General features: G+C 40.6%; 1 protein-coding gene across 2 annotated transcripts in view; it reads right to left on the bottom strand.

Annotated features, from left to right (window-relative positions):
* Nucleotides 1–13358, bottom strand: part of HNRNPLL (heterogeneous nuclear ribonucleoprotein L like) — a 39916-nt gene extending 26558 nt beyond the window's left edge. For both annotated transcript variants that reach the window (XM_041754693.1, XM_041754694.1), the window contains exons 1-2: nucleotides 13158–13358; nucleotides 2121–2239 (exon numbers count right to left, since the gene is read on the bottom strand). In XM_041754693.1, the coding sequence (XP_041610627.1) occupies nucleotides 2121–2239; nucleotides 13158–13358 (320 nt within the window). The remainder of the gene's footprint in view (nucleotides 1–2120; nucleotides 2240–13157) is intronic.
* Nucleotides 13359–23561: the final 10203 nt, after the last annotated feature.

Below are 23561 nucleotides of genomic sequence, written 5' to 3'. Positions count from 1 at the left end.
TAAATATTATTTTGATCCTACACATGAATACACTAAAGAATAAAGACAAAAACAGAATTTTATTATACTGACACAACCATTCTCAACATCTTATAGTTTCTCCTAAACTTCTTTCCTACACATCTAGTTTTTAGGCATAAACTTACTATGTGTTGAACTTAGTGACACATCCTTTTAATATGTGCAGCTTCTATATAATCTTATAATCCCACACACACCACTAAAGAAATAAACAGAGAAAAGATTCTATAAATGCAACATTTGAAGCAAAATACCTACTCCTCACTGGAGGCTATTCAAGGTTCTTTCAGCTTTAACAGCTGCCATCTCTTATTCAAGATCATTGCATATAAATAAAACTCCTATCACACATATTTATCCCAATTAAACTTTTAATTATACACTAATTTTTCCAATTATTTTGCAACTTTTTACCCACAAAACTACCAATCCTGAAGGCAGAATGCAAATTAACTGAATTACATTCATATATAAAACACTTTATCATGGACTAAGTATCAAAAAGTATACAGGCTAAAAATAGAGAGGCCACTCAAAAGGGATTCAAATAACTCACCAACTTCAACAAATAGTCTTATTTCTTTAAGGCCCAACATTCAGGTCATGGTCATAATTAACATCAAAATATCAGTACAGTTATTATTTCTCTAAAGTTTCCACCAGTATTTGCTCATCAGCTTGTTTTCTGACATTGCTTCGGTATTTCTTCACTTTAAGGAAATAACTTTAAAAGCCCAATATAAAAGAATAGAAGAAAAAATAAGCCCAGAAATAACCATCTCTTTCTAACTCCATGCGACAATGCAATCCATAGGGTTAGTCTAGAGCAAACATGCAAGTCTAAGTAAGGTCTAAGGGGTTTGCTTCAATATATAAAGCTCCAGACAAATTTATTTCCAATATCCACTTAAAATGACTAAGAAGTGATAGTCATCTTAATGACACTTTAAGAAATGGGCTTTATTCTGCCCCTGTGGATTGCCAATTTGTACCTCCAAGAATAAACAATACATAACTGTAGTTTCTGAGGTATATAAGTTGAAGATAACAGGTGTGCCAAGTCATCCACCTCTTTATAACATGGTCATCAAAAAAATTAATAAAAAAGATGCCATGATAGAAGGTGTCACCTAACACTACTCCTACTCCTTTGAAGCAATGATTCCTTTCCGTTGGACATGTCTGATCAATCTCTCACCATTTATTTATACATGCATTCAATACTCAGAACTCCACATCAAGTTTTATAAGATGGAAGCAATCAAGCAACCAATTTATCTCTGCAAATACACTGAAACTTCTCTGCTGTTTCTGTATTTTGAGTTAGTCTGTGTTTCTAAGGCCTATAACCAAAACCCCAAACATATTCACCAAGGAAAAAATAATAAAATCAACTCTAGACTATCCATACTAAGAAGAGAACAACAGCCCGGCATACTCCAAAAATAATTTAGAAAGAATTTTTGAGTGTCTATTTTTGGCAACAGATTCACTTTTCTGATTATGTTTTCACTTAAGTCAATATTCTTAAGCACACACCAGCTGTGGGAAGAGAAAAGAGGACCCTGAGTGAATACAAAACACAGAAATAAAACAAACTAGGATAAAACACTGACAGCTCATGATCTGCTTAAGAACTTATAGCAACACACCTAAGCAAATAATGCCTACCCTTAATCTACCCACTTTTACTTGCCAATTAATTCTTAAAAATTCCAAAATAAATAACAACAAAAAAATCAGTTTTTAAGTACCACTACTTAAAACTCTAAAGATGAAGAGTGTAATCAACTCGTTTAAACATTAAAGCAGTATTTAACAAGAAATCATGGACTCATTTGAAAATCAGATGAAAGATGCCATAATCTATTTTACATACAACACCTGGCTGCGGAGTGAGAGGCAAGCATGGATCCACAAAAATGTATCCATGCATCATCCCAGAAGGTTAAAAATAAGAGGCTCAAAGGGTTCTAAAGAAATACACTCACAGGCAAACTTAATATAAATTATGGTTAAACATCAAGGATTGTAGCAAGCAAGCAAGGCTTGTTTTACCATACTGTTTTCAATCTGCACAAAGTCCCTATGAGCCTTACCATATTGTCCCAAATTTCTCCAGAGCCTCCACAAGGTCTGCTTCCACCACAGATTCACAGAGTCCTCGAACATGGACAACAGGTGAAACAGAAACTTTATGATGACTTCCACCTGCCTCCTAGCAAGAGAAAATAATTTCTAGTTAAAAACTTCATTTTTAAAAGATCTTATTTATTTATTTGAGAGAAAGAGAGCACTACACACACAAGAGCAGGGGCCAAAGGAGAAGGAGTAGCAGGCTCCTTGTTGAACAGGATCCCCCAGGATCCCCCAGCACCACCAGGAGCCAAAGGCAGGCACTTAACCAACTGAGCCACCCATGCACCCCTAGTTAAAAACTTTAAAAGTCTAAATTGCATTTTAGTAAATTCAATTCTGCATTAAAAAGCAAACATTAAAAAAAAATCCAAACCAAACTGCATTCACAAGTTAGCAAAAGGACCTAAGAATAAAATCATCAATTAAATGTTTGGCATGAAAATTTTGATTTCTTAAAAGGTAGGATTCTCTAATAAGTACAACATAATAACTTATTTCAACTTCAATTTCCAAAAAATTTTTAGCAGATACGGAGTATGCTATGACTGGAATTATATGTTATACTCATAATTTTATAGTTTCACGTCCATAAAATCAAAATCTCAAGTAGTCCAAATGAACAAAATATTTTAATTTTAAATGTTTCTTTAATATAAAGATTATAGGGATCCCTGGGTGGCGCAGCGGTTTGGTGCCTGCCTTTGGCCCAGGGCGCCATCCTGGAGACCCGGGATCGAATCCCACATCGGGCTCCCGGTGCATGGAACCTGCTTCTCCCTCTGCCTATGTCTCTGCCTCTCTCTCTCTCTCTCTCTCTCTGTGACTATCATAAATGAATAAAAAAAATATATATATATATATATATAAAGATTATAAACTTTATTTATATCCTCTTTTGTTCTTAATTGGTTACCTAGTCCCACTATAATTTGAAGTTACTTACTTAAGCAGTACAATCACATTTATACAAGATACCTCTCTATTGACAAACAAGTATCACTCAAAAATGCAAGCCTCCCAGGGCTTCTAGAGTACTGTATGTCTTGGAGTACACCCAGCACACAGTTTTAAATGTAAGTAAATGGACTATATATAAGAATTACTTGGGCAGCCCCGGTGTCTCAGCGGTTTAGCGCCGCCTGCAGCCCAGGGTGTGATCCTGGAGACCCTGGATGGAGTCCCACATCAGGCTCCCTGCATGAAGCCTGCTTCTCCCTCTGCCTGTGTCTCTGCCTCTCTCTCTCTCCTCTCTGTGCATTCTCATGAATAAATAAATCTTTAAAAAAAAAAAAAAAGAATTACTTTGTAAATGAAAATAGCTTTCTCACCTGCTTAGTCAAGTACTATTAAGACAAAAATCTGTATTAACAACTAGCCACTGGGCATCTCTCTTACATCACTTCAGAAATGACTTCCATATATGATCCATACACACAGAAAAAAAATCTATTAAATAAAAAGCTTTTTTCTCTTACAGACTAACCTAAAAGCACAAATGTTTTACCTTTAAAACTTAAGAATCATGTTAAGAAAACTAAATCTCTTTATGGCTAGTTTAAAAGATTCACCAATTTCTCTTTTCTATAAAGACTGTTAGAAAAATATAACAGTCTAGTGCCCTGCCAATAAAAAAGTTACATAATGGTTTAAAGAGCTGATTTAAATATATAAATTAACCATGGGACTACTCTCTCACACTATTTTTTTTTTAATTTTTTTAAAAATTTATTTATGATAGTCACAGAGAGAGAGAGGCAGAGACATAGGCAGAGGGAGAAGCAGGCTCCATGCACCGGAGCCCGATGTGGGATTCGATCCCGGGTCTCCGGGATCGCGCCCTGGGCCAAAGGCAGGCGCCAAACCACTGCGCCACCCAGGGATCCCACTCTCTTACACTATTGTCAAATTCAACATAAATTCAGTCCTCTCCAAATACTAATAACTTGGAATTTCATTTGAATTGCTTATGCTGAGTCTTTTCTATGGTTAAGTAGATATTCATTATACACCACTAAGTTTGAAAGGAATCATTCTGATTGTATACTATGCAACCAAACACTCTATTAACAACCTTAAATGAGACTCTGCCTAAGTAAAGTTCAATAACCAAATGTACCTTAACATCAATAAGCTACTAAATATAACTGGACAACAATTCAGAAAAAAAACTCTAAATCATACATATATTTAAAGTTTAAGTTAACAAGTTTTACTCTAAAAATAATGCAACAGTAAACTTCAAGAAATAAGACAGTCATCTCGGTCCTTAAAAATCAGTTGGCGAAGGTAAATGTGCAAAGGAAAACTACACTGGCCAAGGCTCTCCAAAAAGTTAGCACGAGAAAATAGTGGAAGATCTTAGATTAAGACTAAAGAGAGACAACAATCAAAGGTAATACCTTAGTCTTCATTTTATAACAGATAAAAACTGCTATGAAAGATATTTTAAGGACAATTGGAGAAATTTAAATACAGATAGGATATTATATTATGTAACAACTATTTATTGTCTTAGGTACCATTATGATAATGGTAATGTTGATGTGAAAAGAATATCCTTATTCTTAGGAAAGCTGGGATATATTTAGGGATGGATTGTCATGATGTGTGCAACTTACTTTCACAGTTTAGGGGGAAAAATGTATATGAATATGGATATACATGTACAGAGATAAAATCTCAAATGGCAAAATGTTAAGAACTAGGTAAAGGGCATATGTAATTGGATTATTTCACATAATAAAAAACTGGAAAATTATTTTATTATATAATATTTAAGGTCTACAATAAGGTATGAAGAACAATGTAGTCATTAATTCACCACCCAGTTGAACAAATAAAACACTACCAATCAAAAAAAAAAAAAAAAAAACACTACCAATCATTTGAATATTCTCCTACCTCCCTTCCCATCATGGATAACCACTACCTTGAATATAATGGTAAAAAATATGACTATTTGCAAATTGATCTTCTCACAAAGAAGTGGATTATAGGACCAATTTTTTAAAATCCCTCAAAAATAACTGCTGTTAATATATTATTATTTAATTTGTTTTCTAAATGGAACAGTTCAAGACTTGAAGTCATTCTTCTGAAGCTGGAAGCAATTAAATAGGGACGCCTGGGTGACTCAGTGGTTGAGCATCTACCTTCCACCCAGGGTATGATCCTGGAGTCTCAAGATGGAGTCCCCCATCAGGCTCCCTGCATGGCACCTGCTTCTCTCTCTGCCTATGTCTCTGCCTCTCTCTCTCTCTCTGTCTCTCATGAATAAATAAAAATCTTTAAAAAAAGATTTGGCAAAGGCTATTAAAAAAAACATTTTTAAAAAATAGTATTTTTTAATGCTATTAAACATACTTAGGGGGAAGATACAATTATCTCAACTTCAAGGCAGAAAATATATCATATCCCCCTTGCATTTCTCTTATCCCCACTAATGAATCTTCCATTCATGAGTTTATCTACCTTGATAGTTCTCCAATCTTTAGATCTCTTTTCTTGAACTTCAAATTTTTTCATCCTTTGTTTAAATAAAAAAAAGGAAAAAAAAAAACCCTGGGATTGTTTCCAAATATAAAACCAATATATTAGTGACATCTTTTCAAACAATATTTTCACATGCCCCCCTTTTGTTGTTTTTTGTTTTGGGGTTTTTTTTTTTAAAGAGAGAGAGAGCGTGCACAGGTGTGTGAGCATATGTGCAGCAAGCAGGGGAAGGAGGGACAAAATCTTAAGTAGGCTCCACACTCAGCGCAGCAGAGCCGGATGTGGGACTCAGTCTCACAACCCTGAGATCATGACCCAACCAAAATCAAGAGTCAGTTGCTTAACCTACTGAGCCCACCCTGGCGCCCCCTAAAACTTTTCTCAAATCAGTATTTTCTTATCTCTAGCTATGCTATACACTGGTGATAAGAAATCTGAAATCATCTGTACAACTTCTTTTACTTACCCTAAAATTACCTCTTTAAAGCATCATACTATGAATCTAATTTCTAAATTGGTAAATAAATATTATTTACCCTATCCATGTATTTACACTTTGATCATGTCTTCTCCAGTTCAGTTTTTTTTAAAACCTTTCTCAAACAGAAGTCCAGTCTTTCCATTTCAAATATTTAGTTATCTAGATTCCCTCCTGATGTATTTGTTGATTACTTATCAGACTAAAAACAGTAATCCAAGTAGCACTCAGCAAATGAAGCCATTGCTGCACTTCACATATACCTTTTGTCTTTTTTAATCACGCTATCCCTTCTTTTTTTTTTTTTTTTTTTTTTTTTACGCTATCCCTTCTTTAGCCAAACTTTGTCAACTATAATGGAGGCATTATTTTCCCCTTTGCAGGCTACAGACCAGTCTAGTCATAACCATTCCAAACTCCCAGTCCCGTGAAGGCTATCTCAAGGACCAACTCTAATAATACCAACTTTAAGTGCTAATTTTGACTACTGCTGATTGAAGACCATGCTCTATTGAAGAGAAGGGAAGCTCAGGCGAGTATAGATGAAGCTTCTACCTGAGAGGACTAGGAAGGGCCCATAACGTCTCTTCACATAGTAAAGCAACAATTATAAACCAGTAAAGGCCAGGCACAACATCCTTATTAGGCTTTGTTTTCCCAACATCTTCATGCACAACACATGCTTAACAACACAAGAAATGCTAAACAGCAACTGAACAACCCTCTTCTGCCCTCTTATATAATTAGAGGATTAAAAAAAAGAGCAACCTCAAATTCAATAATTCAGTCCCCAACACCAGACACAGAACCACTGCCAAGAGATTATCTAGCTTCTCCTTATACACCTCCAATGACAGGAAACATACTACTCATGAGACAATCCATTAAATTTTTAGAAAATTCTTCATAATATGCATCCAAATCTGTCTCTCCATAGTTTCGTATCCAAAATGACCTTTGAAGTCAGACCAGCGTCTGAATCTTTGGACATTCACTGGCTCAGTGATCTTAGACTAATTAACTTTTTGAGCTTCAGTTTCACTACTAAAAAAAAAAATAACTCTGATCACATAAGATTACAATAAAGGGGACAACAAATATAAAATGTCTAGCACAGTTGCAAGATATAGTTATTTAACAAGGGTTCAAGAAATATTAAATGGCACCCCCTACCCTGATACAGTTATTTAACAAGGGTTCAAGAAATATTAAATGGCACCCCCTACCCTTATCTACATTTCCCTTTTCTACATGACAACCTTCCAAATATTTGTAATGATTGTTCAAATTACACCTAAATATACCCTTCAGGCTACACAGCTCCAGATTCTTCTGTCAATTCTCTTATAACGTGATTTCAAATGTCTTTCCCATGCTGGTAATCATTCTCTGGATGAATTAGAATTTATCAACATTAAAAAAAAACACACAATAGATACTTATATTCCTTTTACTTTGGATACTTCATACAAACGAAGGTCAAAGGGGTTTTAAGGGGCAGCTGCAAATATTTTTTAATTCACACTATGCTTAGAGTTAACTACATAATTTTTCTTACTAAACAAATCACACCTCCTTACTTCTTTTTTCTTCTTCTTTTTTTTTTTTTTTTTTTTTAGAGAGAGGAAGTGAAGTGGGGGGAAGGGCAGGTCAGTATAGGGAATCTTAAGAGGGCTGCAGGAGCCCACCACCCTGAGATGATGACCTGAGCCAAAATCAAGAGTTAAACACTTAACTGACTGAGCGGAGGGGCCCCTTTCTTTTCTTTTTTTTAAAGAAAAACAGCAGATCCAAAATATGGGAAACCCTTTAATTTTCTTATCTAAAGTTTTTAGGTACATTTGATCACATAACAGAGCTATGATTAAAAAGAACAGCCATATGACTCAAATGACTTTTTAAAAAAATCTTCGTTTTGCTCGTGTAGTAGAAATTATTTGGGTTGCCTACCTAGAGCCCCGTCCCCTTCTTCTAGTTAAACACATACACACACGCACACACTTGGAACTCTGTTCTTCCACCAGTGTTCTCAATCACACAATCATGCCTGCCCGATTTCTGAGGTAGCCCAGTGATTAGCTGCAGGGAGAACAAAGATAAAAAGTGTTGATCAGAAGGGATACATATGGACACTGAGGAAGAGAGTGTTCTCTATTTGCTAGCGTTAAGAATGTAAGTCTAGCTTTATAACTACACAGAAGATATAAAGCACACAGAATCAAGTCACAATGACATCACCTAAATCCCTAGATCTAGCCATGCCTGAAACCACCACCACAACTTGGCTTTCCAGTGACATGGGCCAGTAAAATTCCCCACATCTGCCAACTTTTTGTTTTGCTTAAGCTCACCTGAACTGTTGCTGTGGCTGCAACTGCAAGCTTTGAAAGTTGTATCCAATTTCATAGAGGCAAAAAAAAAAAAAAAAAAGTACTAAAGATGTAGAATCACAGATTTTTAGATATGTAATTTTTTTTCTTATATCCCCATCAGTGAGAATAGCATCTAGCTCACAAAAGGTGCTCAAGTATTGTTTTTTGATGAATTAAGAGATCACAGTGATCATCTAATCCAACCTCCCCATGTGATAGTTGAGTTCCAGAGAGGTTAAGTCACAAAGCATGTTGGTAGCAGATCCAAGACAACTGCCTTGGTTGGGCTTATGGCTCTATTAACAGCTCTTTTCACTGTTATGTACTAACATGATGAAATATAGTCACTTGTTAAAACCAAAAGATAGCAGGGACGCCTGGGTGGCTCAGCAATTGAGCATCTGCCTCCAGCTCAGGGTGTGGTCCTGGAGTCCTGGGATCAGAGTCCCACATGGTGCTCCCCTCCTCCGGGAGCCTGCTTCTCTATGTCTCTGCCTCTGTGTGTCTCTCATGAATAAATAAAATCTTAAAAAAAAAATAGTAAAATCTACTACTTTTCACTTCTTTCCTAATATCAGGCCAGAAAATCCTCACGCTACTACAGCAGCTTAGCTAAAGGAGACAGGGAACACTATAGAAGCCTCAAGACTTTGGCACTTCCCTCCAGGGCACACATCCTTTAACTTTTTTATTGCCCAGGGTATAGTTACCATGCTCACTGTCAGCCTCTAAACTTTTCCTGTGGGAGCTAAGCTAACAAAGTGACCTCATCTCATCTCCCATCCCACATTCATCCAACAAGCCATCATAATATTCCTATGCATCTTTGAAATTCAGATCCTTAAAGTATAGTAGTGTATCATAAATTCAAACTAGATTCTCTATATGATATATATCACTAGAAAATCTTAGGATCTACATTTTTATCTTGGCATTTTGCCATCTTGTAAGTCTATTTATTAAAAAGTTGAGAAATAAATTCTCACATCAGCAAACAAACCACTTTAACAATCTGATTTGCCTGTTTACTCACCGGCACAATACAGTGAATGAAAAATTTAAAAGCCTCCAAAATGAATTAGCACTCTATAAATGTTTTTTGATACCAGTCTTTTATAAAAGATCTTTTCTATGTAACCTCCCAATTTAATTCCTCAACTGGTTTTGCCAAGTAAAGTCCTAATATTTGTAAGTCAAACTGCTTTTTTAAAAATAAGCAGATATGAATGCTTGGGTGGCTCAGCGGTTGAGCATCTGCCTTTGGCTCAGAGTGTGATCTCTGGATCTGGAATCGAGTCCCACATGAGGCTCCCTGTAGGGAGCCTGCTTCTCCCTCTGCCTCTCTCTCTCTGTGCCTCTCACGAATAAATAAATCTTAAAAAAAAAAAAAAAAAAAGGCAGATACAGGGGTGCCTGGGTGGCTCAGTTGGTTGGGCATCTATCTTTGGCTTAGGTCATGGTCCCGGGTCCTAGGATTTGAGCCCCCACATCAGGCTCCCTGCTCAGCAGGGAGTCTGCTCCTGCCTCTCTGCCTATCCCCTCATATTCTGCTTTCTCTCTCTTATACTCTCTCTCAAATAAACAATCTTTTAAAAAAATAAAATAAAGCAGATACAGAAATGTACCATTAATATGATCTTGAAGGTCATGACTGCTAAATTTAAGACTACTCACTCTACAAGAATAAAGTAATTGTATAATACATAGCACAAACCTCCATAATCCAGCTTTGTGCAACAATGCAGTCAAGTGGATATGAAACACTCTAGGAATTTTTGATCTTCAAATTAAGTACAAGAAGCCATAAATCTAAAGGGTCTTATTTCTCATATCCAAATTCATTTCTTCTTTTCCTAACTCATTTGTCTATACACCTTAAAACAACATGATCATTCACAATGATCAATTCATCTTTAAATTATAAATATTTACAAAAATACTCCTTTTCTTTCTTTTTTTTTTTTTTTTTTTTTTTTTTATTCATTTTTGATAGTCACAGAGAGAGAGAGAGGCAGAGACACAGGCAGAGGGAGAAGCAGGCTCCATGCACCGGGAGCCCGACGTGGGACTCGATCCCAGGTCTCCAGGATCGCGCCCTGGGCCAAAGGCAGGCGCCAAACCGCTGCGCCACCCAGGGATCCCTCCTTTTCTTTCTTTTTAAAGATTTGAGAGAGAGCACACGTGAGAGGGGAGGAGCAGAGGGAGAGGGACAAGTAGACTCCAAGCACAGAGCTTGAGGGGAGACTCCTTGATCTCACAACCCTAAGATTAGGACCTGAGCCGAGATCAAGAGTCAGACATTTACTGAGCCACCCAGGAGCCCCATCACTGCTTTTCTAAAATACGGTTGTCTTTAAACCTAATAGGTTTAAAGCACTCATGGAAACTTAATTATCCAAAGCAAAATAATGTAAATCTTTGAAGTCTTTGCATCTTACAAACCTCCAACTGGAGTGGAAAAGCTTGATTATTATTGTATCTAATCTACGTTTACTGTTTTTAACAGTTTGACCACCAGGTATTTATTTCTTCTATGGCTGGAGGTTGAGCCAAACCCATTTCAGTTAGATGAATTATCATATTTCTGGCTGCTGACGCACTAGACATTAAACTTCTATCTAGGGAATGTCTATCCTAATAAAATTTTATTATGTACAGGTTTCCACAGTTGCAATAATTTCAAAATAGTACCAAAAATTACACGAATAAAAAAGTTTAAAGACAGGAAAAATAAGCCTTCATTAGATTTCACAGTACAGTATTGGATTCTACAGCTGAATAAAAGCAATTCACTCTCCCCTAAGAAACAAAACTGTAAGATAAAAATTAGAATTTTTAACTTAATCTGCATATGTTAGTTCCTGCCTGGGTAATTTAAAAGCAGCATTACATTAATCACTGAACTACAACATCACGTATGGAAAGATTCAACTTTTTATATTTTACAGACAAAGCAAATTCAAGAGTAGTAGTTAACTGACTTTCCCAAAGGCACATAGATTGTATGCTAGCTAAGACTTCTGACTCCTCAAGCCTTGCCCAGTGCTATTTCCACTGCCAGATACAATTCACTTTGGATATGTTAATTATATATTATTTTATTACCAACATCCAAAATAATACTATTGCCCTAATGTTTAATCAATTTTTCAAAAAAAAATTTTTCATAAACAGATTAAAGTATCTTTCCAAGACACTGAAGGGAGATATTTCATGCTGCTATGCAAAAAACTTGACTTTTGGCAAAAGAAATACAGTGATCCATGAGATCCATCTAAAATATCAGTTACAATATTCCTGTTTCAATTCCACAGTGGAATGGTCTTTGAACTGAAACTTTAAGAAAACATGCATTTCTTTTATTCGCATGTTCAAGTTACATTCTGAATATTCCAAATACCTAGGCACAAAAATCAAAAGCTATTATTTAGCCAGGAGGAAACATTTATTTAGAAGAAGAAAAAGTTCCTTTTTTTCTAACGTGTTGAAACCTGTTTGGCATTTGGAAACTCTAACACGGACTACTTGACCAGAATTTTTTACGTAAAAATTCAAACTATTACTAAAGACTTATATAATTCGCCTCTTATAAAAAGTGAAAACATCCTAAGTAGAATATGTGTGCACAATTTTTTTAAACTTCAGGTAAAGTTTCCTTTCAAAAAAGAAAATCACAATTGTGTTAAATGTTTGAAGGACATCTAGGCTATTAAGACCCCTTAAGGACACCCAAAAAAGGGCGACAACTTGCTTTGCTTTGTTTCCTTAAAGTCTTGCAACTGAAGCCGAGTTACTACTACTAGCTGTGGACCAGACGACTGTTCACATTCCTTCTGCCTCCAGCGAACAAGAGCAACAAGAATGCAGGAATGTGTGTTTAAGGCAGTCACAGTTCTGTTCCTCCTTTCGTGGGGCAAATGTGCAACGAGCAAACGGCCAATGAAGAACTAAGGCGATTTTAAGATTTTACTTAAAAACAAGGGCGGTGTTAAGACCTTACCAACACTTTTTTTTTTTTTTTGAAAGAAGAGCTAAAATCTGTACTAAGAATCCTGCAACTGGGTAGGAAAAAAGCATGCACGCGCGCGCCATGCCTGCCAAGAGTGAAAATTTTGAAATTAAACCTCCGGAACTGGGGTGCGAGCGCCGGGGCGCGACCTGTCAGTGGGTGACTGTGCTCGGGCCCCAGGCGGAGAGGGACCCCGGCGGAACCCACGCAAACCGTCCTGCGGCCGAGCGCGGCGCGCGGATGCTGCGGGCTCCGCGGCAGGAGGCGGGGACCGAGGGTCGTGCCGACGCCCGCCCGCCGGCGGAGTTGAACTAACAAAGAGCAAGCGGCGCTCGAGCGGCGCTCGGGAGCCCCCCCGGGCGCGGAAGCAACGCCGCCCCGCCGCCCCCGCCCCGCCGCCCCCGCCCGGCCCCCCTCCCCGAGTTCAGGGCCGGCGGACGAGCGCGCGCGCGCGGGGCCTGCGGCCAGGCCGGAGCCGGGTTCGCGGTCGGGATGCGCGAAACAGGTAGGGCAGACAGGCTAATCCCGGCCGGCCCCGCGCAGCAGCAGCAGGGAGGGGGCCCCGGGCGCGCGGAGGGCCCCGCCGCCCGGCCCTGCTTCCCCGGGAGCCGCCAGGCACCGCGGACGGGGCGCCGCGCTTTGTTACCGGCTGAGAGAAGCTCCGGCCGGCGCCGCCGCCGCCGCCGCCGCCATCGCCCCCGCCTCGGGGCGTCGCTTCCCGGCGGTTCTCGCCCTCTTCGGCCGAGTAGTCGATCTCCCCTTCCTCGGTCTTGAGGCGCTTGGCCTGGCTCTCGTACTCGCGGTCCTCCTCGTAGGTCTCCCTGGGAGAGGAGGAGGAGGAGGACATGGCGGCGGCCGGAGGGACCGGCGGGCGAGCGGGTGGGGGTGGCGGCGGGGCGCGGGCCTCGGACGCCGCCGGCCGGTCCCCGCCACTGGCCGAGCCTCTCGAGCGAAGGTCCGCGCTGCCGGGCGGGCCGCGGGAGCCGGGCGGGCGCCGAGGGCGGGCGGGATGCGGGGGGCGGGGGGGCGCCCCAGGAGGAGGCTCCGGAGCGGCCGCTCCCCTTTATTACGGAGCCCACATTCAGCCTCTCCCTCCTCCTCCGTCTCTGCTTCCAGCCCCGGGGAGCGAATCTAAGGATGGGGACGCGGCCGTGGCTTCCGGTCTTCCCTCCTCCCCTAATCCGCTCCCCGCCGCCCAGGCCGAGCCTCCGCCCCCGCCCTCGCGGCCGCCGCGCAGGATCGAATCCAGCCGCAGCCCGCGGGAAGCGCCCCCCGGCCTGGGCCCCGCTCCCTATTGGCAGGCGGAAAAGTCGACCGGGCTTCCAATTGGCCGTAAGGACTGTTCGTCAAGAGCCGCCCACGGCTCGGCCCGCCCTCCTCCCTGCGCCGGGCCAACTCGCCGCTGGCCTGCGAGTCCCGAGCGCGCAACGCTCGCCGCGCGCTGCCCGGGAGCCGTTGCTGCGCGGCGGCCGTTAGCGCGGCTGGATTCTGTCTCGCGCCGACGCCGGGCGTAGAGGGAACCCCAGCGGGCCTCGAGGCGTGCAGGGGCAGCCGGGGCTGCGGGTGTTAACCGCCCTCCCGCTAATTTAAATGCTCTTATTCTCTTGACAAGAGGGTGGGGAAAACCTCTAAACTCCCTGCAGAGAGAGCTCGCACAGCCCTTAAAAACTACAGAGGCCGACGGGAGGAGAGGGTTTTTGGAACCATGAAAGGAGGCTTCTCTCCCCCTCTCCGTTGTGTGCAAAATCGGATGCGAGTGGGTGCACCCTCTCCCCGCCCCTCACTAGATATTTCGAGATCAGCAGTCTACATTTAGCAAGGCGCAGGTGGACGTCAGTGCGACCCGTTATAGCGTTTGTCATCTAGGCCTCTCTGACACTTAGGGGGGACTGCTGTGCCTGAATCTTCCGTGCGATATGTCATCCTTCATCCCAACCCTTTGCTCTCGGGCTGATGAATCTGTTTCAACGTTATCGTTTATTTTTGAAAGATACAGAAACTTAGGAAAATTCTGTTTCTCCCTCGGGCCAGGACTCCTTTCCTTGGAGGAGCCCCGAGGACTCTTCCAAGCTTCTACTTGCTGCTTTCTCTTTCTCTCTCTCTCTCTCTTTATTTTTTTATTTTTATTTATTTATTTATTTTTTTGCAGCAGGGCCCTTTATACTTCGCCTCTTAGGGTGTTCTGTTTTAAAGACTAGAAACGCTTGAGGACGAACTGTGCTGGTTTTTTTCACCTGCTGTGCAGATCCCTGGCATAAGTTAGATACTCAACAATGCGGAGTGAGTGGTCCTTGGGAAATAAAGGTCCAGTATCTGTCGGGAGAGAAACTAGCAAATCTAATCCAACCTAACTGCCCTCTGTGACTTAACCCTTGGAGGGTTGCCTGGGATAGAGACCCTTAAGTGTTTCCATTGTCTTTATCTTTCCATGCTCTTCTAAATGTGGCTCTTCCTTTCCTAACCTTGTGGATAATTTCCTCCTCCCACCTTGTTCTCCCTCATTTCCAAAGTTATTTCCTCAAAAAAAGCCATTTTTATTTATTGCTGGCAGTGCTTTAACACACACTATTTTTTACTTTATAATTTACACTGCCTGTCATTTTGGGGGGGGGGGGCGGGAATGCAAGCTTTTCACAGCACCATAGAGCTTATAATCAAATTTGTGTGCAGCTGCAAGTGTACACTGACAGAACTAAAAAAAAAATTTAGAAATTTATTTTTTAGATTAAGATAGAATGGAAGTAGACAAAAGAAATACCAAAGAGGGAGCTGCAGTGCTGGCCACATGAGGAAATATTACCGACAGAGCATTGGGAAGAATGAAAAGAGCCAGAAGGAAGGCCGGATCCAAACTTTCCAAATATTTTATAGTGATAGTGAAAATATTCTCAAAGCCTACCTGCAACTCCTAGATTATACCAGGTTAAAATTCAAGTCTCACACCAATCCATAAGGAAACCCAGCCTTGCGAAACCTTGCTGCTATACTCAGTGTTTACTAACAGAAGGTGGGAAGGAATATGTACCAGCATGAAACTTGGTTCTTTTTTTGGAATAGGTCACATCAAACTGCTCAGTAAAAAAAAAAAAAAAACAAAAAAAACAAAACAAAAAAAAAACTGAAGAAGTAAAACATAGAAAGTCTGACATCGATCCGTACATTGACCACAGGTTATCTGTGAGTTTATTGCTGATAAGTTGTTCAGTGACGACAAGTCCTTCGATAAGGAGAATGCTAGCTAGCTTATCACTCTGCCATGAGAAGAGCTAAAGAAGGAGGGCATAAATTATACTCTGCATGATTTAATTTAAATGAGATAAATTACACACCTCCCAGGAGCCAGAAATGCCTAAGAAACCCAGTAACAGCTCCTAAATGCCCTGACCATCTGGAATTTCTTTTGCACTACATCTAGCCTCAGGCCTTTGGCTGATTGTCTGAATGCTTGATTGGATTGGATGCTCTTGATTAGGATAAGAAACAGCCATGAACTACCATTACCACAACTCAAAGTGGATTCAGAGGCTCTACTAGAATGGGAGACAGGTCTAGAGAAGCCCTGGGGAAACTGATAGTGCTTTATAATCTAACCCTGAGTTGCTATTTAGTTTTAAATCTCAGTACTGACTGTAATTTATAAGATAGTGGGGGATCCCTGGGTGGCTCAGCTGTTTAGCGCCTGCCTTTGGCCCGGGTCTTGATCCTGAAGTCCCTGGATCGAGTCCCACGTTGGGCTCCCAGCATGGAGCCTGCTGTTTCCTCCTGCTGTGTCTCCTCCTGCCTCTCTCTATGTCTATCATGGATAAGTAAATAAATCTGTAAAAAAAATTATAAGATAGTGTGCTAAGTGATGAAGGGACCAGAAAACTATATGAAATCATCCCTGCCTTCTCAAAGCTTGCAGTCAAGTCAAGGAAACAAGACACATGTAATAACAGCCATTCACAGTGTGCTGGGTACTATGCTAGCCACTGTACAGGTCATGTCAGCAAATTCTGACAGAAGCCCTCTTACAGGCATTATTACTTTGCCCATTTTACAATTGAACAATCCAGGAAGGGTTAAGGAAGACCTGCCATAAAGACCAAGCAAACCAGAGAGTAAGAATTAGAACCCAAGCTATCTGATTCCAGATCCAGTACTCATCAAGAAGAATGATTTGTTTTAAATTTACTGCCACAAACACAGATCTTATACTCACTTAATCATGATACTAACTTACTAATTTCTACCAGGGCTTATGTAGTAGTAATTCTAGAAAGGGATGAATAGATTATAGTTTTCATCATTTTTTATTAGTATAAGGAAATTTAATTGGCTTCCATAAGAAATTACAAACAAAGCTGTTTTAGTGTTCATTTTTAAATTTAATTTCTATAGAAAAGGCTCAGAAATCAATAGAGAAGTATCTTTATTTTCTGATGGATACATCATATGAACAACTGGCGATGCAAACTATGAACTTTTCATACCCAAACTCAATTTCCAATATTGCAACTATTTGACTGAATGTACAAAACTTTGTTTTCTGCCTCAGCTTTTTCAAAATCAAATAAAACCCTTATGCACACCTTATTTGTGAGCCACATTTCCAAAGAATTGGAACTATAGAGGTATATTTTCATTAAGACCTGTTTAACAACAACAACAACAACAAAAACCTGTTTAACACAGGGACGCCTGGGTGGCTCAGCGGTTGAGCATCTACCTTTGGCTCAGGGTGTGATCCTGGAGTCCCGGGATCGAGTCCCATGTCGGGCTCCCTGCATGGAGCCTGCTTCTCTCTCTACCTGTGTCTCTGCCTCTCTCTGTCTCCCATGAATAAATAAATAAAAATTTAAAAAAAAAAAAAAGACCTGTTTAACACAAACAAAGCCCAGACAGAGACAAATCAATTCGTTCCTATGAAACTGTCAAATCCCAAGTATGTTTGTGATATCATCACTTCCGTGTTTGACAGAGATCCCCCAAGAAAGGGCACTGTGTCCTGTATCCAAGCTAACCCCTTTAATTTGATCTACATTTGGTTTGTTATGGTGAAAAGCCACAGTTCCAAGTGGATGCACCCTGTAGGAAGTGCTTGAGCACTATTAGCTCGCTGTGTAGTCAAGTGTAACCACAGTGGTATTCTCTTTTGGGCGCTATCATCATGCACATCTGCTTTGGGGCTGGAACTACTACCTTATTCTGCCTCTTTAAAAAAAAAATTGTGACAAGTCAGCAAAAATAAAATAGATTTACTTTAGAGGACTAGCTCAGATACTAAATAATGATGGGTAAAATTCAGATTCTTACGATCAGTGATAGCCACTTAGTCTTAGGAATAATACTTAAATCATTTCCACTTCTCTGTAACTCCTGTGAATTGAGAGTGCTTTAGACATCTTTAAAACTTTTTTAATAAGCAAGAAGAGTAAAATTGTAGCATTTCTATCCCCAGTTGAGAGCAAATAGAATTTATCAAAGCAAATTCACCGACATGAAAATATAAAGATTAACTAGTTGCTCACACTTAACAAAATGGTACTAAGTGCTACGGATCATTCCCAATGGTATAGAACATGAAATAATTGGGAGTAATCAGTATTTAGTGCCTTTTTGTTAAGTAGAGCTCTTGGTTCTTTTCTGTCTTTTTTAACTTAAGAAAAATAAAAACTTCTTGGAAACACCCCATTTCACCCCATCAAGGAAGTTTCCTTAGTAAGAAAGTTACTAATTCACTCATTGTTTTTCCTGATCTTTGATGCTGCAACCACTAAAAATGACAAGGAATACTAAACACATAAACTAGGTTTTTAGACCTTTTTTTTTTTTAAAAAGATTTTATTTATTCATGATAGACATAGGAGGAGAGAGAGGCAGAGACACAGGCAGAAGGAGAAGCAGGCTCCATGCAGGGAGCCTGATGTGGGACTCAGGATCGCGCCCTGGGCCAAAGGCAGGCGCTAAACCACTGAGCCACCCAGGGATTCCCCTCCCCCCTTTTTTTTAATTTACCTTTCCCGCCTTCAGTTTTCGTGGCCTGGCAATGTCTTTGCATTCTGAATATGTTAGGGGGCATTTGAATCAAATGGAATGGATTTTTAACAGAATTGTATAATCGTTTCCCTTGATACTATGTACTTCCTGAAATTATTGTGGCACTTTCCTCCACCACTACCCCTAAGATCAGAAAATCAATAGATCATCTTTAAGACAAGAAAAGAAAAGAAGAAAAAAAGAAAAAAGACAAAAGTGCTTGGCCCATGCAGCCTAACCACAAATCAGCTATTGAGTTTGGCTAGACCTGTGCTATCCAGTGCAGTGGCCACTAGTCACACATGGCTATTTACATTTAAATTAGTTGTAATTAAAGAAAATGTAAAATTCTATTTCTGAGTCATACTAGTCACCTTTTTTTTAAAAGATTTTATTTATTTATGATAGACATAGAAAGAGAAGCAGAGACACAGGCAGAAGGAAAGGCAGGCTCCATGCCAGGAGCCCGACGCAGGACTCGATCCCGGGGCTCCAGGATTGCGCCCTGGGCCAAAGGCAGGCGCCAAACCTCTGAGCCACCCAGGGATCTCCCTACTAGTTGCATTTTAAGTAACCAATAGCCACATGTACAACTGACTGCTGCTTTGGATATGCTGGACTGGACTGTAGCATAGGACCGTATCTTTTTTTTTTTTTTTTTTTTTTTTTATTATTATTTATGATAGTCACAGAGAGAGAGAGAGGCAGAGACACAGGCAGAGGGAGAAGCAGGCTCCATGCACCGGGAGCCTGACGTGGGATTCGATCCCGGGTCTCCAGGATCGCGCCCTGGGCCAAAGGCAGGCGCCAAACCGCTGCGCCACCCAGGGATCCCTGAAAGATTTCTTATTGTGAATATTTTTCAAACGTGAAAATTCTCACAAAGTAGTCACTCTCTGACTTATCTCTAAGAATGCCATTACATTGGGGTACCTGGGTGGCTCAATTAGCTGAGTGTCTGCCTTTGGCCCAGGTCATGATCCCAGAGTTCTGGGATCAAGCCCCATGTCCTGCTCCCTGCTCAGTGAGGAGCCTGCTTCTCTCTCTGGCTCTGCTGCTGCTCCTCCCATTTTTGCTCTTTCTCTCAAATAAATAAATCTTTAAAAAAAGAATGCCATTACATGATCATCAGAATTTCCACTGAATTGAGAATAAAGCAAACAAAAGTATTTTTAAAGGTGCTATCATAAGCATCCTATATTAAAAGTCCATAGGATAAATTTACTATTATTAGTAATTATAAATAAATAAATAGCACTGCATAGAACTTTACTATGTACAAAGCAGTTTCATATACCTTGCCTGACTTGATTCTCACAGAAACATTGAAGCAGAGCAAGTCCTTACTGTCTCCTTTTGACAATGTTCAGAAAAACTAATCTTTTGTCTCTAAATTCCCATCTTCTTTCCAGTATATCAATGAGGACATATGAACTGTTATTTATGGGGATTAGTTTGGCATTGGAACTTTTAATTTTTCTGTCCTATTTGGATCGGACTACTTTCTTAGGAATATAATTTTGGGGCAACCCAGGTGGCTCAGCGGTTTAGCGCCGCCTTCAGCCCAGGGTGTGATCCTGGAGACCCAGGATCAAGTCCCACGTTGGGCACCCTGCATGGAGCCTGCTTCTCCCTTTGCCTGTGTCTCTGCCTCTCTCCCTCTCTCTCTCTCTCTCTCTCATGAATATATAAATAAAGTCTTTAAAGAAAAAAGGAATATATTTTTAATTATATATGGATATGTAATGTATATAAACACTGGTTCAGAGAAGACCCTCAATAAATACTGGCTAAATAAATCAGTGAATACATGTATGGTCCTGAAAACAGCTGACTATATGAATCAAAGTTGAATTTCAGAGAACAGAATTCATTCCAGTTAGTTTAAGCCAGAAGTATTAAAATACTTAAAGAATAATTGAGAGTATTAATGGAATGCTTTTCTTTCTTTCTTTTTTCTTTCTTTTTCTTTATATATATGAGAGAGAGAGAGAGAGAGAAAGTGTTGGGAGGGGCAGGAGAAGAAAAGAGAGAATCTTAGGTAGGCTCCATGCCTAACATGGAGCCTGATGTGAAGCTTGATCTCACGACCCTGAGATCACGACCTGAGCTGAAATCAAGAATCAGATGCTTAACTGACTGAGGTACCCATGCGCCCCCAATTTTGCATTCCTAACAAGCCCCCAGGTGCTGCTGCTGCTGATGTGAAGACTACATTTTGGATACCAGCATTTTAGATAAGTCTTCTCCAACTCAGCTGCCAAAAGAATGGATTGTGCCAAGGCAATGATTCCCTTCAACCCTTGGGACAGCTAGATGAGGCTAGGTGCAGGCAGTTGCAAGGCCGATTGGCCCCAACTTCCATCAGTGTGCCATACGAGTACTAATATTTTCTACATGTGCTGTGATGTGGGAAGCATTGCAGTCTTTGAATAAATATGTCTGTTATTGAGTCTTTGTCAAATATTGGCCAATACATGTACTCTTTTCGGAATCCTTTATTAGTAGCAGATTTTTTTTTAAATGTTAACTATTCCTGCAACAAATTTAGAGAACTAAAGATAGCTTGGGGTTCCCCAGGTGGTTCAATTGGTTGAACATCTAACTCTTGATTTCAGCTCAGGTCATGATCTCAGGGTTGTGGAATTGAGCCCCGCATCAGGCTCTGCACTCAGAATGGAGTCTGTTTGAGATTCCCTTTTACCTCTCCCTCTGCCCCTCTCCCTGCTCACTCTCTCTAAAAATAAGTAAATAAATCTTTAAAAAAAAAGAGAGAGAGAGAGAAAGGAAGAGAGAAGGATACCAGGGTGGCTCAGTGTTTGAGCATCTGCCTTTGGCTCAGGGTGTGATCCCAGGTCCAGGATAGAGTTCCACATTGGGCTCCCTGGGAGGAGCCTGCTTCTCCCTCTGTCTATGTCTCTGTCTCCCTGTCTCCCTCTCTGTGTCTCCATGAATAAAAAAAATCTTTAAAAAAAATTTTTTTAAAGAGAACTAAAGATAGCTATAGTCAACTTACATATCACCAAGTCAACCCTTATAATGAAGATTTACAGTAAGAAAAGATAGTAATAGGGCACTTGAGCAGCTCAGTTAAGTGTCTAACTCTTGATTTTGGCTCAGGTCATGGTCTCAGGGTCATGAGATGGAGTCCTGTCTTGGACTCTGAGCTGGGCATGGGCATGGAGCTGGCTTAAGAGTATCTCTCTCTCGGGCAGCCCCAGTGGCTCAGCGGTTTAGCGCTGCCTTCAGCCCAGGGTGATCCTGGAGACCTGGGATCGAGTCCCACATCGGGTTCCTGGCATGGAGCCTGCTTCTCCCTCTGCCTATATCTCTGCCTCTCTCTCTGTGTGTGTCTCTCATGAATAAATAAATAAAATCTTTTAAAAAAAGTATCTCTCGCTCTTGCTCTCTCTCACCCCTTGCCCCTTTCCAACCCCCCCCCCATGCACATGTGCACTCTCTCTCTAAAAAAAGGAAAAGAAAAAAAAAAGATAAAAGATGGCTTCAGCTCTTCTGCTAATGACATCAAAATGACCATAGGAAGGGAGAAGAGAGAAAAGTCCATCTGCTTGATTGTTTCTATATTGTGCAATGTTTTTTGTTTTTTTTGTTTTTTTTTTTTTTTCAGAAAAGAGGTGGCAGTTTATAAAAATGATATTTGGAGTTGTTTCTTCATGAATGCCAGTGTTTGCAATTTAAACACAATTTATTTATTTATTTATTTATTTATTTATTTATTTATTTATTTATTTATTTATGTCCTACAGACAGTAAGACAAACCCTAGGCCTTTTAAAATAGGCGAGGCAATAGTTCTACGTAGTCAAATTGAATTCTTTGGGATCCCTGGGTGGCGCAGCAGTTTAGCGCCTGCCTTTGGCCCAGGGCACGATCCTAGAGACCCAGGATCGAATCCCACATCGGGCTCCCGGTGCATGGAGCCTGCTTCTCCCTCTGCCTGTGTCTCTGCCTCTCTCTCTCTCCCTCTGTCTGTGACTATCATAAAACAATAAAAAAAAAATTTCAAATTGAATTCTTTTCACAAGCAGCAACATTTCAACCACTCCTTAAATTCCTTCTCAGCCCCCAGCTTTTCAGCCTTATCAACCAGGTGTAAGTGGGACACTAAAGGTGTATTTGTTGGATAAGAAGAGAGAAAATGTTGTAGCCATTAGCCTTACATGGAGAGCAACCATATGTGCCCTTGATGTGGGGTTCTGAATGGTTGGGACACCATAGCTATTGTATGCTCAGTGTAAGAGGATGAAGAACTGAGATCAACAAAGATAAGTTCCACCCACTTCCACAACTTTAGGTGTGCCCAGTGTTGTTGGGAAAGATGATTGCCAGTCACCTCCAGATTACCAAGCCCCAGTCTTAGAGATTCAAATAAAAGAAAGAGAAGAATGAGTTAAAGAAGATAAATGATCTTGGAGTGCCTGGCTGGCTCAGTCAGAGCATGCGACTCTTGATCTCAGGGTCTTGAGTTTAAGCCCCACACTGGGCAGAGAGTCTACTTAAAAAAAAAAAAAAAAAAAAAAAGGAAAAATAATCTAGTAATGAAATGGGTTAAAGTATCAGGCCTGTATTGATTTCTGTTTACTTTAGTCCTGGTATTTTGAAAGGATCTAGTTGTGACATTCCAGCATCACAATTCAATACTGAGACAGAGGGCAGCCCCGGGCTCTCTGCGTGGAGCCTGCTTCTCTCTCTGCCTCTCTCTCTCTTTCTCTGTGTCTCTATGAATAAATAAATAAATAAAATCTTAAAAAAAAAAAAAAATACTGAGACGGAGGGCAGCCCTGGTGGCTTAGTGGTTAAGTGCCGCCTTCGGCCTGGGGTGTGATCCTGGAGACCTGAGATTGAGTCCCACGTCAGGCTCCCTGCGTGGAGTCTGCTTCTCCCTCTGCCTGTCTCTGCCTCTCTCTCTCTCTCTCTCTCTCTCTCTCTCTCTGTCTCTCGTGAATAAATAAAATCTTTTAAAAAAATACTGAGACAGATTCAATGATTCATAATCCAGTTGACATCATTAC

The sequence above is a fragment of the Vulpes lagopus genome, chromosome 5 (assembly GCF_018345385.1).
Source record: "Vulpes lagopus strain Blue_001 chromosome 5, ASM1834538v1, whole genome shotgun sequence".
Taxonomy (NCBI): Eukaryota; Metazoa; Chordata; class Mammalia; order Carnivora; family Canidae; genus Vulpes; species Vulpes lagopus.
Note: the sequence above shows the minus strand (reverse complement) of the source record. Positions and strands in the feature narration are given on the sequence as shown.